Source organism: Vanacampus margaritifer, chromosome 13 (assembly GCF_051991255.1).
Source record: "Vanacampus margaritifer isolate UIUO_Vmar chromosome 13, RoL_Vmar_1.0, whole genome shotgun sequence".
Lineage (NCBI taxonomy): Eukaryota > Metazoa > Chordata > Actinopteri > Syngnathiformes > Syngnathidae > Vanacampus > Vanacampus margaritifer.
In genome coordinates, this window is record NC_135444.1 from 22,710,786 (window position 1) to 22,728,681 (window position 17,896).

Genomic DNA, 17,896 nt, shown 5'->3' on the forward strand with positions numbered 1-17,896 from the left:
GAGCCTGTACTTTTTTACTTTTACTTGAGTAATTATTTGAATGAGTACTTTTACTTTTACAAAGTCATTTTTTTTATGCAAGTAATTGTACTTTTACTCAATTACAGAATGTGTAATATTGAAAATAGTACAGGAAAGCTCAGTTCGTGTTGGGTCTGACTGTCAACCGTAGCATAGGAAAGTAGGACTACATTTACCATCATTCTTAGAGCTGGAAGCAGGAAGTAGTTCTAGTGCTGAATTCACTTTTAATTGGTTCATATGAATCGCTATGGCAACTGTGGGATTGGCACGGACATGGCCCAAACAATTAGCTAGCTGGCTGGACTAAAAAAAACAACACAAAACAAAACAAAAAAAAACCAGGGTGCCGGGATGGGACCGCCGTAAATGTGGGGCAAAACAATGGAGCTGGTGAAATTTGCTGGGACTCGGGACACAAATCTCAAAACCAGTTTTGTGGGTTTTGTCATAATAAACTTGCTATGGGAAACTGGCAAAAAAAAAGAAAAAGATTAGTATAAGAATACTGTAATGTTTTATTTTATCTACAAAATGACCATGTAGACAAATACAGTGAGACATCTTAATGTAATGTGCATAAATATTTGGTACAGTATGAAACATAATTCATCAATTGTTGTTTTGACTTGTTCAACCATCTTTAGTCTACACAGGCTATGAACGGACAGCCTTTGTCTTTGTAAGCAGTACCCAAATTGACCTGTGAGAGGCAGCAATATGCCGCGGGACATTCCCACTGTGGGGAAACATAAAGAAGCTGCAAGGGGCCTTAAAATGGGCATAGAGTGAACCCCCATCACGGTCTGGGTTATGGAGAATCAAAAAAATTCTGCAGACAATTACAAACCTTTTTGCGAAGGCGTTAATTACTTTTTCAGGAATTGGAACGTTCACAAGGATTCATTGCACACAATTGGACAGATGTATAAATAGATAAAAAGAAAGTGGAACTTTCTATTGGGATAGTCCTTCACTCCTTGTAAAAGTCCTTCACTGAACCTTCTTGTCCTTGTCAGCCACCACTTCTGAAAGGTCCTCGGGTTTGACAGCCTTCACCTGCGACTCCATTTGGCTGACGCGCTGCTTCATGCGCGTTTGGCTGGAGGTGAACTCGGCCATGAGCTTGGCGAACTTGGTCTGCATGACGCCCAGGTTGTCCTGCAGCCTGGACAGCTTCTCCTCCAGGTCCTTGGGGTCGGCTCCGGCGTTAGCCACAGCCTCGTCAATCAAGTTGTCCTTCATCAAGATGGCTTTGCCCTTCTCCTCCAGGGCCTTCTTGGCGTCCGGGTACTCGGTGAGCGCCTCCATCAGGTCGTCCTTGGAGAGGGCGAAGAGGTCCGAGTAGCCCACGCTTCGGATGTTGGCGGTTCTCCGGTTTCCGGCCTTGCTGCCCTTGATGCCCAGGATGCTGATTTCCCCGAAGTATGCGCCGTCGCTGAGGACCACGAACTGCGTGACGCCGTCGTCTGCCACCACCGCCAGTTTGCCCTCCTTGATGATGTACATCTCCCGGCCAATATCGCCCTTCTTGCAGATGTAGTCCCCGGGACTGAAGACTTGAGGCTCCAGCTTGAGCACCAACTCAATGAGGAGTCCCGCCTCGCAGTCCTGGAAGATGCGCACTTTCTTCAGTGTGTCAAGATGGACGTTGATGGCGATTTCTGCCTTGAGCTTGTCCGGCAGGTTCTTCAGAACCTCCTTCTCATCGCAAGTCTTCTTCTCCGTCCACAGGTAGTCGAACCACTTGATCACCCGGGCCTCCAGGTCTTTAGTGACCTTACGGAACTGCATGTACTGCTTGATGGAATCGATCTTGGCCTGGAACTCGGCACGGGAGGCGTTCATGTTGGAGATCATCGCGCCGACGTTTCCCACGATACTAGCGAAGATCAGCACGCCAGTGAGGAAATCGGCGATGACGAAAAGGTACTCCACGTCTTTCACCGGCGCGGGCGTCTCGCCGATGGTGGTGAGGGTCAGTGTGGACCAGTAGAGTGAGTAGATGTACTTCCTGGCCAGGCGGCCATACTCCGGGTGGCTGATGTTGGGGTACACCCAAGTGTCCGATCCGAAACCAATGGTCTTGGAGATGGCAAAGAACATGCAGGCGTTCCAGTGGATGATGACCAGGATGTAGAGCACGAGATTGCTGATGCGAAACATGTTGGGAAAGCTGGTCCTGGTCTCGGTCCTCTCGAAGAACTCGAACAGCCTTGAGATCTTGCAGAGGCGGTTGAAGCGGAACTCGGGGTTGTTGAATCCATATTTCAGGAAAAGCAGATCGGTGGGGATCATGGATATCATGTCGTACTTGAACTGAGACGTGGTCCTGTATTTGGCTCTCAGCTTCGTGGCGTCCTTCACCAGCAGTCCTTGTTCCAGGTAGCCTGAGGAGCAGACACAGGATCAGTCTTTCTCCAATTTCACTAGTTATCAATGTGTAGCTTGATTTCAAGACCTTTCTGGTTTTACAAACTGGAACCAGTTTGGAATCACAAAGAGAAAGAAAACTCAACCAAGGGATGGCTTCGTCGTGATTCCACACGCATTCCCACCTGACCCCGAGAACCGCATGACGATATATGGAAACGCACCGCCAGAATCATTCAACTGGCGTTGAGTCTGAACGCTAAAGGGGGGATACCTGGCCAAGAACTGACCTGTTCTTGACCTGACAAACGTGTCTGTGTAGTAGATGAAGTCTGATGTGTAGTCCAAGAAAATCCAAAGTTTTGTGAAGCGGTCCTGCAGTTCATTGAAGCAGGCCCTGGTAGAAGAGATGAAAACAGTGAAAGACTTTTAAGGTTCACATCAAATATTACACCAAGAAAGTAGAAGACTACCTGGTGACAATCATTATGAGGTTGTAAAACACTGGGCCAGCAATGACTGTCAGCCACCTGTAGTACATGTCTGCAGCCGGGTCCATGATCCAGATCTCCTTCCTGGGTTTAAAAAAACAAAACAAAACAGCTTTCAATTGGGTTTTGTCAGCAAGTGCAGGAATGTGACAGATGGTTCTGCAATTAAATCACCCCGACATGAAGTCTATGGTAGGGTACTTACGGGGGCTCCTCTTTCTTTTTGTCATCTTTCTTATCGTCTTTTTTGTCGTCCTTCTTCTCATCTTTCTTCTCGTCCTTCTTCTCATCTTTCTTCTCGTCCTTTTTATCATCCTTCTTTTCATCCTTCTGGTCTTTTTTAATCTCTTCTTTCTTGTCTTCCTTTTTGCTAAGGGACACACGCTCGGTCTTTTGATTCTCTCAACAAAGGGGTGTCTGTGTCTATGAGGGACCTAAGGGGTACCAGAATACACCAAGATGGGAGGGTATTTTGGCAGCTTGTTCTTTTTTTAATATCCTCTTTCTTACCTTTTTGCTAAGGGCCACAAACTCTGGCTGTTAATTTGGGCAAAAGGGCGACTACTGGAGGGATTTTGGACAATACCAAGAGTGGGGGGGGGGGTCTGGTACAGCTCTAGAACTATCTTGGTAGGATTGGTGCAAATCATAGCCTTCCAACAGATCCATGGAAAATCCAAACTAAAATGGTGTAGTACAAAGACTCTTCTTGAAACTGTAGCTTTGGTAACCACAAAGGCAAGGAAAAGAAAACGAAACTGGGGATGGAGAGGAAGTTGCTACCAGCTAGGATAGACTACCACGCCGTTTTCTACCAAGTCTATGCACTTACTCATCTGTGTTGTTGCAATTATTCATGTTGTAAGTAGCTAGAGGCCACTTACTGCCAAGACTTTGGAAACAAACAACACAGGGTAGTCAAGCCCTTTGTTTCGTGGTCGACTTGATTCAGATTCCCACCACGTCTACTCACTTCTTCCGGTGCATTGTGCCTTTGCGGTCCGGGGATTGGCCATCGCTCTCGCCGACGGACACTTCTTTGAGATCAGGGCCTCGGAAGCGCTCCAGGAAGGAGTCGTGCCTCGCCGGGACTTCGGGGTTCATCCTGTTAAAGGCCCAGTTGCGCAGCATGTAGAAGAAGTAAGAGAGCCTAGACATGGTCAGAGAAAGTGGAGACGACAAGGTGACACCCATCTACTGTTAGGCTACTGAGACGGGGGGGGGTTGGATCACAAGGGAGAGTCGCTATTACGCTACGGATTTTTACCTGGCCATTGCGCCTGGACCAGTATAAAGGGTTCTGTTGGACTTTGAAGACAGCGCCCTCTCAGAATTGCGACTGGAAGACATCGGCCACAGAACTTGAGCATCAAATGTCATGATCAAAATGTCTTTCACTCTCACAGGTTCTAACTGTGTACCCCAGGTGACGTGCTCTGCAGATCGCATTCTCCCAAGAAACCTTTAGGGAGCCACTGTGGTTTTTTTAAGGACCCATTAAGCTAAACATTGGGGTAACTGATAAATGGAGAACTTTGTTGAAACGTACCAACGATCAAAATGTTGCTCACGTCCCCAAATTCCAGCTATCTCCCATTTTTAAGAGGAACACCGTTGAGATGACCAGACAGTGCAGTCTACTGAGCTGAACCTTCGGAAAAAACCTTTACAGGAAATTTCAGGTTTGTCTCTGAAAATCGTGTCTAACGGGCATTGTCTACTTAGGAGATTTCCTGGTTGCATCACGTCCTTACCCTTACTTCCTGATGCTAGGTGGCTACATGTTAGCATTTCTAGCGTTTTTAACTCATTCACTGCCATTGACGGCTTTCGATGTCAAAAATTCATTTGAACTATTTCTATTTAACATTTTTTCCACTTTTGTTAACAAGAGTGTGAAAACCTAGAAAAAAGTTTTTTATTGTATTTCATATAAAATTTGTGATTAATCGTGAGTTAACTATTGAAGTCATGTGATTAATTACAATCAAAAATTTTAATCACCTGACGTTTTTTTTTTTTAATAATCTTTTATTTGTTTTTAAATAATCCCCCCCCCCCAAAAAAAGAAAAGATTATTAAAAATTAGGGCATCAGGTGATTTTTTTTTTTTTTGTAATTAATCACATGACTTCAATAGTTAACTCATGATTAATCAAAAAAATTATATCTGATCTAAAAGTACAATATTTTTTTTATTAGGTTTTCGTACTCTAGTTAACGAAAGTGGAAAAAATGTTAAACTAATAGAAATAGTTAAAATTAATTTTTGACGTCTATAGCCATCAATGGCAGTGAATGAGTTAAGGTAACACCAAGTTGACAAATATCTGGAGAACTAAGATGTTTATGTACTTAGATGTGTAGGCATTGTCTACTCGAAAGATTTCCTGGTTGTGTCACATTCTACGATTAGCACCAGGATGCTACGTGTTAGCATGTTTTTAAGGTCCACCAAAGTTTTAGCGCTGCGATGACAAGACATCTAGAAAACTTGAGACTGCCAGTGCCAACATTTCATTATGGTCCCGTTTAGAGGTAAAACCCATTCAATATAGTCTTTATGTCTAAATATGTCATGATGCTAAGAGGCTAATGCTAAGTGGCTACACATTTGCAAGTTTAACACTGAGGTGACCGACACTTAAATGACATCTGGATTTGTTGTTTTTGGATTATATTAAGGAAAACCCTAAACCTACTTGTGTACCTTGTTACAAACTTTCAAGACGAGTGTACAAATTTCCTTGAGATATACAAAATAATCCAAAAGCCAACAAAAGCTAAAAGCGTAGATGTGATATTTATCCGCACAAAAACTGGAGCGAAGACCAAATTTGTCCTGTCGATGGGGACACGGCGAACAACTGAACTTTCAACCTTCCAACAAACCTGCTGTCTCCATTTTCGATGACCGCCAGCTCCTCGTCAGACGCGTGACTGGACAAGCGGCATCTGGTCGAGTAGGAGATTTCACTGTTGACCTTCGCCATTGTGTCGCGTCAGGACCTGATGGCCTGAGAAGAAAACAAATAAGAACATCAAACGGGGACACGTTGTCTTTTTGGGGCCGAAGTTCGGGAAAAGACTCACTGGAAGGAACGTCTTTACGAAGTATTGAGATGCAACACAAAATGATGTCATCGCAAAGATGTTGCAAAGGCCCTCGCACCTGCTTTTTTCGTAGAATGTCCTTGAAATGATCATCAAACTTTGAGGTCGTGTTACGTTTACATTAATTAGTGCGCAAACACAAATGGCTGACTTGCTAATTCGCGCATGGTTACTTCAGACATTTTTGTTTGTTGTGTTACGATAGAAATGTCCTATTTTGGGTCCTTAAGTCTTTTTCATCCGTCCTGTACTGACAGACATGTCCCCCTCAATTTCATATTGATCAGTCGAAATGGGCTCAGGGACTGTTTTAAAACGTTCTGGTGACTTTCGGAGAATTGTATTCAGGGGCCCGTTCATCTCTCCTTGCCGCTTTAATCATGCGTGTTTCCAAAATATATGGACCCGACATAGACACTTTTCCACTGTGTGGCTGAGTGTGTATATATATACAGCCACTAAAAATACACCCTCCTTATGTCCTTACCACTAAACAGGATGAGCGTCCTCTTCTGTGTGTGAACGGTCAGCCCTGCGTTTAAAATAAGTGCCGCTTATGGGTCTGCGCTGGCCCTGCCGGCGGCATGGCTGTGTGAAAATATAGCGCCGTTAAGTCCATTAGGCGGACTTGTTTGGGAAGGCATAGTTAAGGGATGCTTTCTTCACCTCCGAGAAGGCGCAGTCTGGACCGTTTCTTTTGAAAAGAGCTTCGTTAGCCACCACTTGTGACTTTCACGGAAAGATGCTCGTTGATACTGAAAGTCGAAATCGTTCGGTTAACAGGTAGAATGTCGTATAGGAATCCACAGATTGCATTAAGCATAGCTGTCAGATGAAAAGCAAGATATGGTCTGCCCCCCCCTATTGATGATTCATCATTCGAAATTAGCATCCAGCTTTCATCAAAGTACAAGTACTGACATTTGCCTCAAATGGCAAATTCAAACCAAAATGGCTGACTTTCTCTTCATTTTTATTTTTTTTTAGCTCTTCCTGTAACACGATAAAGATGGCACCCAGACAAACAGCCTGCTCCTACAGAGGCGTCATTGGAGGAGCGCGGTTGCTACCACTGGCCATTGGCCGGCTACAGAATCTTGACGGAAGAGTCCAGTAGAAGTCCGACCGGCAGACTAAACGCTGAAGCAAAGAAAGGTAAGTGAAAACGTTATAAAATGGCTGATAGGAAAGTACAATGGTGTCTTGGGATTAGGGATGTAACAAAATCCAAACGTCGCGATATGATATCACAATGTGAACCTCACGATACGATTATTATCACGATATTGTGGGGAGTTCGCCCGCCGTCCACTCAACCTTAGTCCGGGCCGGGCCGCGCGGCTCGGCCCACTCGGAACACAACACCCAAAAGCCGACGGGTATGCAACACTAAGCGGGGGTGGGGCGTTCAAAGTCTCCCCAGAGTATGAAAACCTAGAATTTTTTTTATTGTACATTTAGAACAGATATAAAATTTGGGATTAATCGGGAGTTAACTTTTCATTGTAATTAATCGCATGACTTCACTAAAACTCATGATTAATCACAAATTATATATCTATTCTAAATGTACAATAAAACAAATGTCTAGGTTTTTATACTCTTGTTAACAAGTGGGGAATTTTGTTTTTCAACTGATAGAAATAGTTCAAATGAATTTTTGACGTTTAGAGCCGTTAATGGCAGTGAATGAGTTAAAAAAGGTCATGACTTTGTAAAAAAAAAAAAAAAAGAGCTCCCCAAAAAAACCATGTACATAACAGCTATGCACATGAACAACCAACAATCTCTAAAAACACTTACTTGCATTTACTTGCCAATGCACGCACACATTGAGTTCCTCCACATATTGACTCGATTCACAAACGTATTTACGTTCCCCTTCATCTGACCCTTGCGTGGTTTTTAAACAAAGAAGGGCCAAAACACGTATGAAAATTAAACTGCACTAAAGAAAACTAACCACCAGAGGGTGCTAGAACAGCGTAGATGGTAATCAACTTGACATTTTTAACAGATGTGCTGCTTTTAATGTCATGACATGACAATGACAATAGTGTGGTAGTTTTAATACTGTATAGCGATATCACGATATTGCTATTATCGTTGCATCCCTACCTGGGATATAAATTTTAAAAGTACTGTGACCATGAAAATGGCATTAATTAGTTCGGAATTATTTATTTTTTTAAACTCACTTTTTAAAAATATTTTTATTATTATTATTATTTTAAAGTACATGTAAAAATGTTACGTATATATTTATGTGTACGACCCCTTTTGCTGCTATCAAGCAGTGGGCATGCTGTCATCTTTGCAAAGATTTCAACTGGCTCGCTCATGTCTGTGGTTGTAACACGTGTCGGCACGTGTAGATTAGCGCTAATGCAAGGGAGTTAACGAGCACAGTACACCACCCCACCGCCACCATCCCCCCGGCCCCACTACATTAAACGACACTGACAGAAGTTCACCCGAGCCAATGCAGCTAAACTTGGATTGCATTGCATCAGCGGCCACATCAACAAAAGCTCGCTGAAATGTGACGGCAAGATCATTACGTTTTGACTCCACACTTGTAGTTTTCCCTGTAAACATGTTGGAGATATGTTGATTGATTTATTGTGTGAATCTAATTCCATTTAAAAGTTAAAAGTCGACTTGTTTTATCTAATATAAAAAGTCGACACACCCCTGTCAAATTGGAAGGAATTATGAACAGCTCAAAATAGCAGTCAGTGTGTTTTTTTTAAACACTTATTAATCCAGATAAAGGGAATTTAAGAACAGATTCTCATTTTCAATGTCGAAATGTATGTAGTTAAAACAAAACCCTATATTGGAAAAGCCTACTAGAACATCAAAACTTTATTTGGCTTTTAATTAGAGGTGCTTTAAATGTTGGCAGGTGTGTGCTGACTCCCATTTAACATGAGTTTGAATGTAATAGGTTAATCATAAACACACACACCAGTTATAAGAGGGTGTGCACACTTGTGCAACTACATTATCCTAGTTGTTTATATTTACATTCCCTCGCAAAGGGAGGTTACATGAATGTTGGAAAATGCTTTGAAATGATTGAACTTGGTCTTGTTTTTGTATATTACAGAATTCTGACATTTGACCAGGGGTGTGCAGACTTTTTATATCCACTGTATGTAAAGTATCAAAATAAATGTACAAACCAGAGTTGGCTAAAGGACTCACTGTTGTACTTAAATAGATGTACTGATATTTCTGTAAATCATAATAATTATACTGGTAAAAGTACTATTACTGACTCAACTGCGGTACTCAAGTAAAAATAAAGAAGTATACACACTCTGAAATATACTTAAGTAAAAAAACGGTCATTTGTATGCAGTAGGGTGAGCCCTGCATATTGGTGTTTCAGTATTCAACTGAGGGGGAGGAGCTTCCTTTAGCCTTGTCCAATTGAAAAGAAGTGCTTTGCTGCTAACTTGTAGCATCGATACGCAATGACAGCCATTTTGGGGTTGGTGTCAATTACTCGCAGAGTTTATTATACCCAAGTCGATAACTTGGCATAACAAAAAAAAAAATCTTCTTGTACCTTATTGAAAAGAAAAGAACAAAAAACTCCTGTTAGATGGAGGGATATTGTTGTTTTTGAGAGCTAACTAGCGTTAGCTCCACTTTTTAGCCTTTGAAAATGTGTTCCCATCAGCCAATATGTGACGCAACCTATTTGTCGAACGGAGGCCGACATGCGGCAAAACCTGTTCGGCGACGGAGGGAGCGTACCGGTTCTAATGAGTCTCAGTTTTTGCCTGGAATTGACCGGCCGTTCGGGGAAACTCGCAGATTTTTCCCGATGGCCGCCTCGCCCCTGCTGATAACCAATTAATCGTCCAACTAGTTATAGAACTCTTTAATGAATGAATCAATGCTTACAACAATAAAGATACGAATTATATGCGGAACATTTGACTGTTTTTCAACACTTTGCCTTTTGTATTTGTTTTCACTTTAAAACTGAGAGAGAGAAAAATCTGCAAAAATCGTCCAATTTTTGCCACTTTTTCGGCGAAATGTTTAAACGTTCTCTTTGTGTTATGTTGCAATGTATTTTTAAAAATTGGGCCCCAAAAATGTATGCGATTTTTAAACAGGTGGTCGCTTAATTAAAGCAAATTAATTTGTAAAAGATATTTGTTGTCAAATATATGTATGGAGTAAAAATAATAATAATAATAATCAAGTGAAATATACCTACCTCAGTACAGTTGCAAAGTATTTGTACTTTGTGCCTTTCCAGCATTGACTATAACAAAGCGCTAAAATGTGCCGGTGCAGAATTACAGTTAGCATTATGGTTGACAGAATGATCTGTTAATATAATAAGGCTCTTATTTGGTTTGTGGGAGATTAGCAGCACTGTAGTGTAAAGACCCGTTAAGAGGCTTGAGGCTTTCTATTTATCGGGACAACCTCACCTCAGGCCACAACACAATATTCACCATGAAATGATATACAATACAATGTATTGCCCCCCTACCCCCCCCCCCCCCAAAAAAAAAAGGTTTCGTTCTGTTTTCAAGTTGTTTTTTTTAAGTGAGATTTTATATTGCACAAAATTACAAAAAAAAGTAAAAATATTGAATGTGTCTCTACTATTATTTTTAAATTCATTTTTATGTGTGCTTTATGTGCACAATATTTAAAGAATGCTTTGGCAAAATTTGGACAAGAAAATCCACAACAACAACAAAATCTTCCTCACATGTGAGTGTTTCGCTTATGTTTTTTATTTATTTATTTTTTATTTTTTATTTAAATTTTCATATATACCACTATATTGAAAGGGTAGATTTGCTAACATTGTTGCTTAAACAGCGAGCCGATTCAGTAAACATACTTTATTTTGTCAAATAAAAACAATCTTAAATGTGACAGTATATGAAGTAATTTAAAATAATTATTTATTTAATATATATATATATATATAGATTTTGTTTTTATTGCACCAATTTTAAGAGCTGCTTTGCTAATATTGTTTACACACTAGTCTAGTAAACAATACATTTTGAAAATTAAAATACATTCAATTAAAAAAAAAAAATCTCTGAAACGTGAGAATATTTATTGTACTAGTGTTTCTTTAATAATATTAAAAAAAAAAAAAAAAGCACATCTAGTAGTTCTGCCCCCGCTCATGTGGACCTACCTGGTCAGTCAAGCGTGTAAGTCCACCCCAAAAGAAGAGACTCCTCTGAGACCACCGCCGTGCGCATCCATCCATCCTCTAACCACCATCTTCCCCTCCGTGCACGGCAAATTTTAGTTAAACTTCCCCATGGCTCGCCGGTCCTCCTCCTTGGACATCATCACTGCCAGACGAGGTGAGGATGAGGATGAGGATGAGGATGAAGAGGAGAGGCTCAGCCGGCAGATCCCAGATCAGGGGAGGGGAGGAGTCCACCATTAAAGGTATGAGAATTGAACACGCTGAAATGTTACATACATTACATACAATACATTGCAGTAAACCGCCCTCCATCACGCGTTGCAGGTTCATGGTCTGTTATTTTTTGTCTCTCGATGTGTCTCTGTCAGATGTAATTCCAATGGCGACCACTAGATGGTGGGACACCGCTTAGTTTGAGACTGTATAATGTTTTTGAAATGAGAAAAAACGCAAACAAAGTATTTCAGCGCAGCCCAGTTTTTGTTGAAAATTATTGAATGTCTTTTGCTAGAATCCCGATTTTTTTTTTTTCCCCACCTACCGAAAGCAACGGCTCTAGCATCACCATAAAGTGTAATTGCACGTCCACTACAATAGGTGGCAGTGGCGCGCTCATCGTCACAATGCGGAAGGAATATTAGCTTATCTGCAGAAGTGTCCTGTTGTCTTATGTTATGACTTGTGGCAAAGGTTCTTTATTCTTCTAAATGTTGACATTTTTTTTTCCTTGTACAATTACAAATTTATTTTCATAGTTTCTCATTTCATACAATGTGACTTTTTTTTTTTTCTTGGACCGTTTTAACGTTATTTGTTTATTTTTACAAAATGATGGCTTTTGTTTTTGTAAAATGACATTCTGAAGTCAGCCATTTTCTTGACACCTTTCTTTATTCTCACAACTTTTCCGGTTTCCTGTATTGCCCTGTTAGGACTTCTTTTCAAAAGGCTACAACAACCCGGTCCTCTCGTAATACTTTCAAATTTTGACCATTGCTGGTCATTTTGTCCCAGTTGACCAATCATGATCATGGGTATCTCATTAGCATATTGTGGTCCCGCCCAGCTCACACATCACCCCCATGCGGTTCAAGTGAAATCCCTTGGCAATAAACAGAGCTGCGCCTCTAATCCTGGTTTAGTGTGGAGAACCTATTTCAGCCACTTTAATGCCCCCTCATGGTTGCTTGGTCAACTTTTTGATCACTATTTTCACCTTTTTGTGCCAACATATTGCCCAACTGTCAAGTTACGCCTCGAGGCTGTGGTCGCACTTAATTGAGACGTTCTTATCCTTATTTTTGTGATTTTGTTCTTGAATGTTTTGTTTCTAAGCATACAATCGTTTTTTTATGATATTGCTATTTTTCTGCCTCATAGCTCAAAGTGGAGAGAATGATCCCTGTAATAGACTTTAGGATTGTTGTCCTCAAGCTGGAGCCGATCCATTAATAGGAACAGGGTCACGAGTACACACACAGAAGCTGCTTATTCACTGCGCACAGACACTATTTGAACAAGCAAAAACAATCAACTGACATCTTGAATTTAAGAATATACGCCATTTACCATTCAAGAATGACAGACGATTTTTGCTAAATGCAGCCATTTTAAAGGTCTTTAAAATGTTCTGACATTTCTTTTTAATAAAAACCCTTATTTTGAAATTACGATTTACCAGGCTACCAAGTGAAACTGCCTTCACTTGCTGCTTGCTTGTGGGTCATCCTGCAGCTACTTTTGCGTATCCAGTCAACGAACGAAAAGCATGCTTTGCTCTTTTTTTTCCTTTGAAAGCACGTGCTCATTAGAAGAGTATTCAATCTCATTGCCTTCAAAAAGTCTTGATTTGCCACTTGTATCTTTTTACATTCATTTTTTTGTATCTTCAGTAAATCAAAAGTATCATCTATTGCAGGGGTGGCCAAGTTGGGTCCTCGAGAGCCACTATCCAGCCTGTTTTCCATGTTTCTCTCCACTAACACACCTGATTCATGATCAGGATCGTTGTCAGGCTTCTGCAAAGCTTGCTGGTGAGCTGATCATTAGAATCAGCTGCGCTGAAGGAGGAAGACATGGAAAACAGGCTGGATAGTGGCTCTCGAGGACCCAACTTGGCCACCCCTGATCTATTGGGTTGAGATTAGGCCATTGACTTTGCTATGAGATAACATGAAAAAAAATGTGCCTTCAAAAAGTCTTCTTTGAAAAAGTCTTGACTTGCAGCTTGTTTGTGGGTCTTTTTGCCTTCAATTTTGTCTTCAGCAAGTGAAAAACCATACCATGTTGGGTGAGATAAGAAGGCTGTCTTGGCTTTAGAGGGCACGATCATTGAAATAATATTACATTTCTTTGCCTTCAAAAAGTCTTGACTTGCCACATGTTTGTGCATCTTGTTACCTTCACTTTTGTCTTCAGTCAGTCTAAACGTGCTCTAATAGGTTGAGATCAGCAGACAGACTTGGCTTTGGAAGACGATTCCATTTCTTTGCCTTCAAACAGTCTTGACCTGCTGCTTGTTTCTGCATAATCGTTTTCACCTGCTGAAGAAAAGATTGAAGGCAAAGCAATGTAGGATTGCACCAAAGCCAATACAGTGATTTGATCATAACCTAATATGTTTTTCACTTAATAAAGACAAAAGTGAATGCAACAAAACCTGAAAAGACTTTTTGAAGGAAAGCAAGTTTCCTAACGAGCAAAGTCAGTGGCCTGAACTCAACCCAGTAGCGCATGCTTTCATTGACTACACAAAAGTAGATGAAGAATGACCCACAAACAAGCAGCAAGTGAAGGCAGTTTCACTTGATAGCCTGGTAAAGCACTTGGATGAGCTTTGGATGAATATTCCATTTATTTGCCTTCAAGTCCTGATTTGGAGTTAACAAGTGCTTAGTTGCCTTCAAGAAGTCCTGATTTGGAGTTAACAAGTGCTTTGGATAGCAAAGCACTTGTTAACTCCAAATCAGGACTTCTTAAAGGCAAAGAAATGGAATATTCATCCATAGCCAAGTCAGTGGCCTGATGTCATCCCAATAAAGTTTGCTTTTGACGTGCTTTATAAACACTTAGCGCAGACACAAATGAAGGCAAACAGAACAAAATGAAGGCCCGGCAATCCTACCTACATTATCATTATTATAACCCATCGGGCACTGGAGAGGTCATTATATTGATGAAGCAGCGTAGCTAATCTCATTTCAACTGTTGCGGCGACCAATTGCCCGTTCTCATGCACCCCCCCCCCCTTCCCACCCCTCTCCTTTCCAAACCTCATTAGTTTTAGGCCAGCCTCCAGGTGCATGGAGATCCATTCAAAGCCTCTTTACTCAACGTGCCACGTGCTCATTGCTGCGTCCTGGATGCGCTACGGCGGCCGCAGCACCCCCACTCTTGCATTTCCAAGCGAGTGCCTTTTGTTTCGACCTCCAGCTGTTCGACGACAGACGGCAAACAAACACAATTAATTCATTTGTAATGGAGGCTGTTATGAGTGAGGGCTGGGTGTGTATCCGGCGGACAAGCACGACAGAAATGTGTGTCCTTGTTTTTAGTTCAAGTCAGCAGAAGCCACTCAATTTTCGTACGTAGCGGACGCCACTGATTGACAAAAGGGCCGTCAATATGGACGCTAACGGCAGTCCTAATAATGACTGTGAATCATTCCAATTGCTGCTGACAAAAGTCAAGATGCAGTCAAGGATGTGTAATCAGGCTACTTCAGCGTGGAAAATAAAGCGTGGGGGAGGCCACAGATTGGCCATGATGATATAAACCAAACACTACAAATCATGATGATTGAGGGAACGTTTGAGCGTACTCTTAAAGGGATACTTGACTCACTGAGCCATTTTTAGCTGTAAAAAATAATAATCATATTTTGTCCAGAATTAATTTGATAACTTTATTATTTTTCATATAATACATTTTTGTACTTGCTGTAGACTTACGATGACGTCACCTGTGCTGAGGAAGTCATTAACGACTAATCATGGCTTACCTGTTTTGTGGGTTTGGGTCAGCAAACTGAGCCGTGATTGGTTGTTTCCTACTTCCTCAGAACAGGTGATGTCACCGTCAGTTGACAGCAAATTGAACAATTTTTTTTTTTTAAACGTATTGATTGTTTATGAAAAATAATGAGGTTATCACATTAAAAATAGACAAAATATTGTTGAAAATGGCTCAATGAGTCAAGTATTTACTTCTGTGTATGAATTCCACAGATGTTAAAGTCCCCTTCATAAGTATTGGAACGGCAAGGTCAGTTCTTTTGTTTGTGTTGCTATTTTTGCGTTGCAGATCAAAAGATGAATATGAGACAAAAGTTCAGCTTTCATTTCATGGTATTTATAACTAAAAAAGCGGCGGCTTATGACACCGCCTATCAACCAACCGCATACAATGCCATCCTTTCATTTTATGAAAAAAACATTTATTGTGTCCATAAGCGGGGGTGCCACAGGGTTCTTTGCTGGAAATAAAACAACAAATTAAACGATGGAATATCCACTCAAACATTTATGTGTATTACATGAACATCTCCTCAGTAATATTAATTAAGAAACCAATTGCATTGCTCATTTTACTGCTTTCCTTTTGGGTTGCATTTCTTGTTCTGTGCTTATTGTGACACTTTGGCTCTTAGTCATCGCTGAGGCTCTTCTGCGTAGGAGTGGCGGCAGGTCCACTTGTTTGTGTGCGTTTACCTGTGAAGGATAGTAACACAAACACACACCACACAGAATGTCGACAAATAGTTGCTATGGCAACCCTTCAGCGCTTTCTTCTCCCTCCCAGGAACCTTGACAATGAGAACACGTGCTAAATTTGTAATAGCGGTTCGACAGTTTCCAATTCATACCTCCTCCAAGGAAACGAAATTATACCTATTTGTTGTGTTCAACGAGGGAAATTAAGTCCAGACACACCATACGCTTCCTGATCTGAATGTTCTCATTAAATTTTCCTACTGTGCCATTAATGAGGACTTTTATTCGATTAGTAGTAGGAAGAGGAGGAAGAAGACGACTAGTAGTAGTAGTGCTAGTAATAAATAGTAAGTTGTTGTAAAGTATTATATACAATACGTAATTGCTGATGGGTTTAGATTATAATTTAAAAAATACATTTTAGTAATAATAATACGTCATTTATCTGCTGGCTTCTCCTGTTTCTACATGACATTTTTGGCCAACGGGCAAACTCCATAGCTCCGCATTTGACAACACTGCCCTCTACAGGATGCCTTGAAATCTTGAGCTACTTTGCGACGCTATAATCTTTTAATATCTTTAGGTTACATATCCGTACATGTCACATACAGACGCAACATAACGAGAGCACACCACTGAAACATACAAACATCCTCAAAAACTATCAACACTCTTTTTTTTTTATTTTGATTTAATTTTAAATCGTTTTCACACAAAGCTGGTGCCAGTACTCGTTCACAACTACAGTGGATTTATTTTCCACAGCAAGTTAATTGCGTAAGCATGTAATTTTGATTATGTATATTCTCTTTTCATAATTATATTTGGACATTTTTCATGTGTCCCCAACATCATTTCGCTGATGTTTTCAGTAACATGACATCACAACCAGGATGAGCCAATATTTTGTTTTTCTTCTAAGGAGGCTGAAACAGTGGCTAGTTGCAAAAAAATCACACCTGTGTTTCATAGATTTCATCATCTTCTTTGTGTAGTTGGATGTTGTCAGGTTTAACATCACTGAATCATCTTGCTCAGTGAAGGGCCAACATCAGCCCAAAGTGTCCACCCTGTCATTGCACGTTCGCATATTTTGCTGTTTGCATGTACATTGTCTGCACGCAGTTGATTTATAAAAAAAAAAAAAGTGTGGTAGTGTGCAGTCCAGTTTTGTCCAGTATGCATTCCTAATGTTATATACAGTGCATATGAAGTTGAATGGAGAATATCAAACTTTTTGTGTGAATTTGGTCTTGAAGTTCTAACGGCATGCGATGATGAAATTGGCTCGTCGAGTGCAATCGCGTATGGATATACGCCACTGCACGATTGTTTTGAATGCAATTGTAACTGTAAAGCAAGTAAGTAAAAAAAAAAAAAGAAAGAAAGAAATAAGCACTTTTTCAAACGACTCCAACTTACCTGAGACTTAAAAAAAAATATACAAATCTCACTCAGCAGGTCTCTTTGACTTTGTTGTGGGAAAAAAACAACCTTTGCATCCACTTATCAAAGAGGTAATAATTAGTGACGTTTTATCTCTCGTGTGCTTTTTTTTTCACTGATATGATCTATTAGTCATTATGGGACATAATTTAGTTACCGGTAGTATAGCACAAATTAACCTGCTTTAAGACACATACATTAACCAGATTTCCACAAAGAGAGATTCTTTATGTGGCAAATGTGAGCGGGTATCAAGCATATTCATTAAATAAAACTTGTCAAAGGCTCCTTATCAATTCACTGTAAATATTTAACTATGACAGTAGTTTCATTTTCTGTTTATCATTTACAACAATGATTTCCTGCTCGTCCTAATCTGTTGTTCTTAGAAGCACGTCAGCCGTTTTACAGGCACAAACTCTTCTTCAGCCTAAATGCGTTGAGAAAATAGATATTTTCTTGACTTGTTTTGGACCTTTTTAGAGCATGTCCTCATGTCAAGATGCTCATTATAGGCCAATTTG

The 17,896-nt window shown here is 40.6% G+C and overlaps 1 protein-coding gene across 2 annotated transcripts; it reads right to left on the bottom strand.

Annotated features, from left to right (window-relative positions):
• Window positions 1–521: 521 nt before the first annotated feature.
• On the bottom strand, window positions 522–11,368 carry LOC144062747 (cyclic nucleotide-gated channel cone photoreceptor subunit alpha-like). 2 transcript variants are annotated; one of them, XM_077584426.1, is made up of 9 exons: window positions 11,191–11,368; window positions 5,778–5,902; window positions 4,153–4,224; window positions 3,859–3,990; window positions 3,718–3,777; window positions 3,091–3,255; window positions 2,868–2,969; window positions 2,685–2,791; window positions 522–2,411 (listed from the first exon to the last, which is right to left on the bottom strand). In XM_077584426.1, exons 2-9 carry the CDS (start codon window positions 5,876–5,878, stop codon window positions 1,015–1,017), a joined length of 2,136 nt encoding a protein of 711 aa, XP_077440552.1. In that variant the 5' UTR covers window positions 5,879–5,902; window positions 11,191–11,368; the 3' UTR covers window positions 522–1,014. The 2 variants fall into 2 exon arrangements, with proteins under 2 accessions (XP_077440552.1, XP_077440551.1); XM_077584425.1 differs by having other exon boundaries at window positions 3,859–4,035.
• Between the last annotated feature and the right edge of the window lie 6,528 nt (window positions 11,369–17,896).

Excerpts from the sequence above, each read along its gene's own strand:
- LOC144062747 (XM_077584425.1), bottom strand. The coding sequence starts at position 5,878 with ATGGCGAAGGTCAACAGTGAAATCTCCTACTCGACCAGATGCCGCTTG. Across the intron at positions 3,256-3,717 it reads AATTGCAACAACACAGATGA|CAAAAAGGAAGACAAGAAAG; the intron begins GTAAGTGCATAG and ends TGTGTCCCTTAG. Across the intron at positions 2,970-3,090 it reads AAAAAGAAAGAGGAGCCCCC|GAAGGAGATCTGGATCATGG; the intron begins GTAAGTACCCTA and ends TTTTAAACCCAG.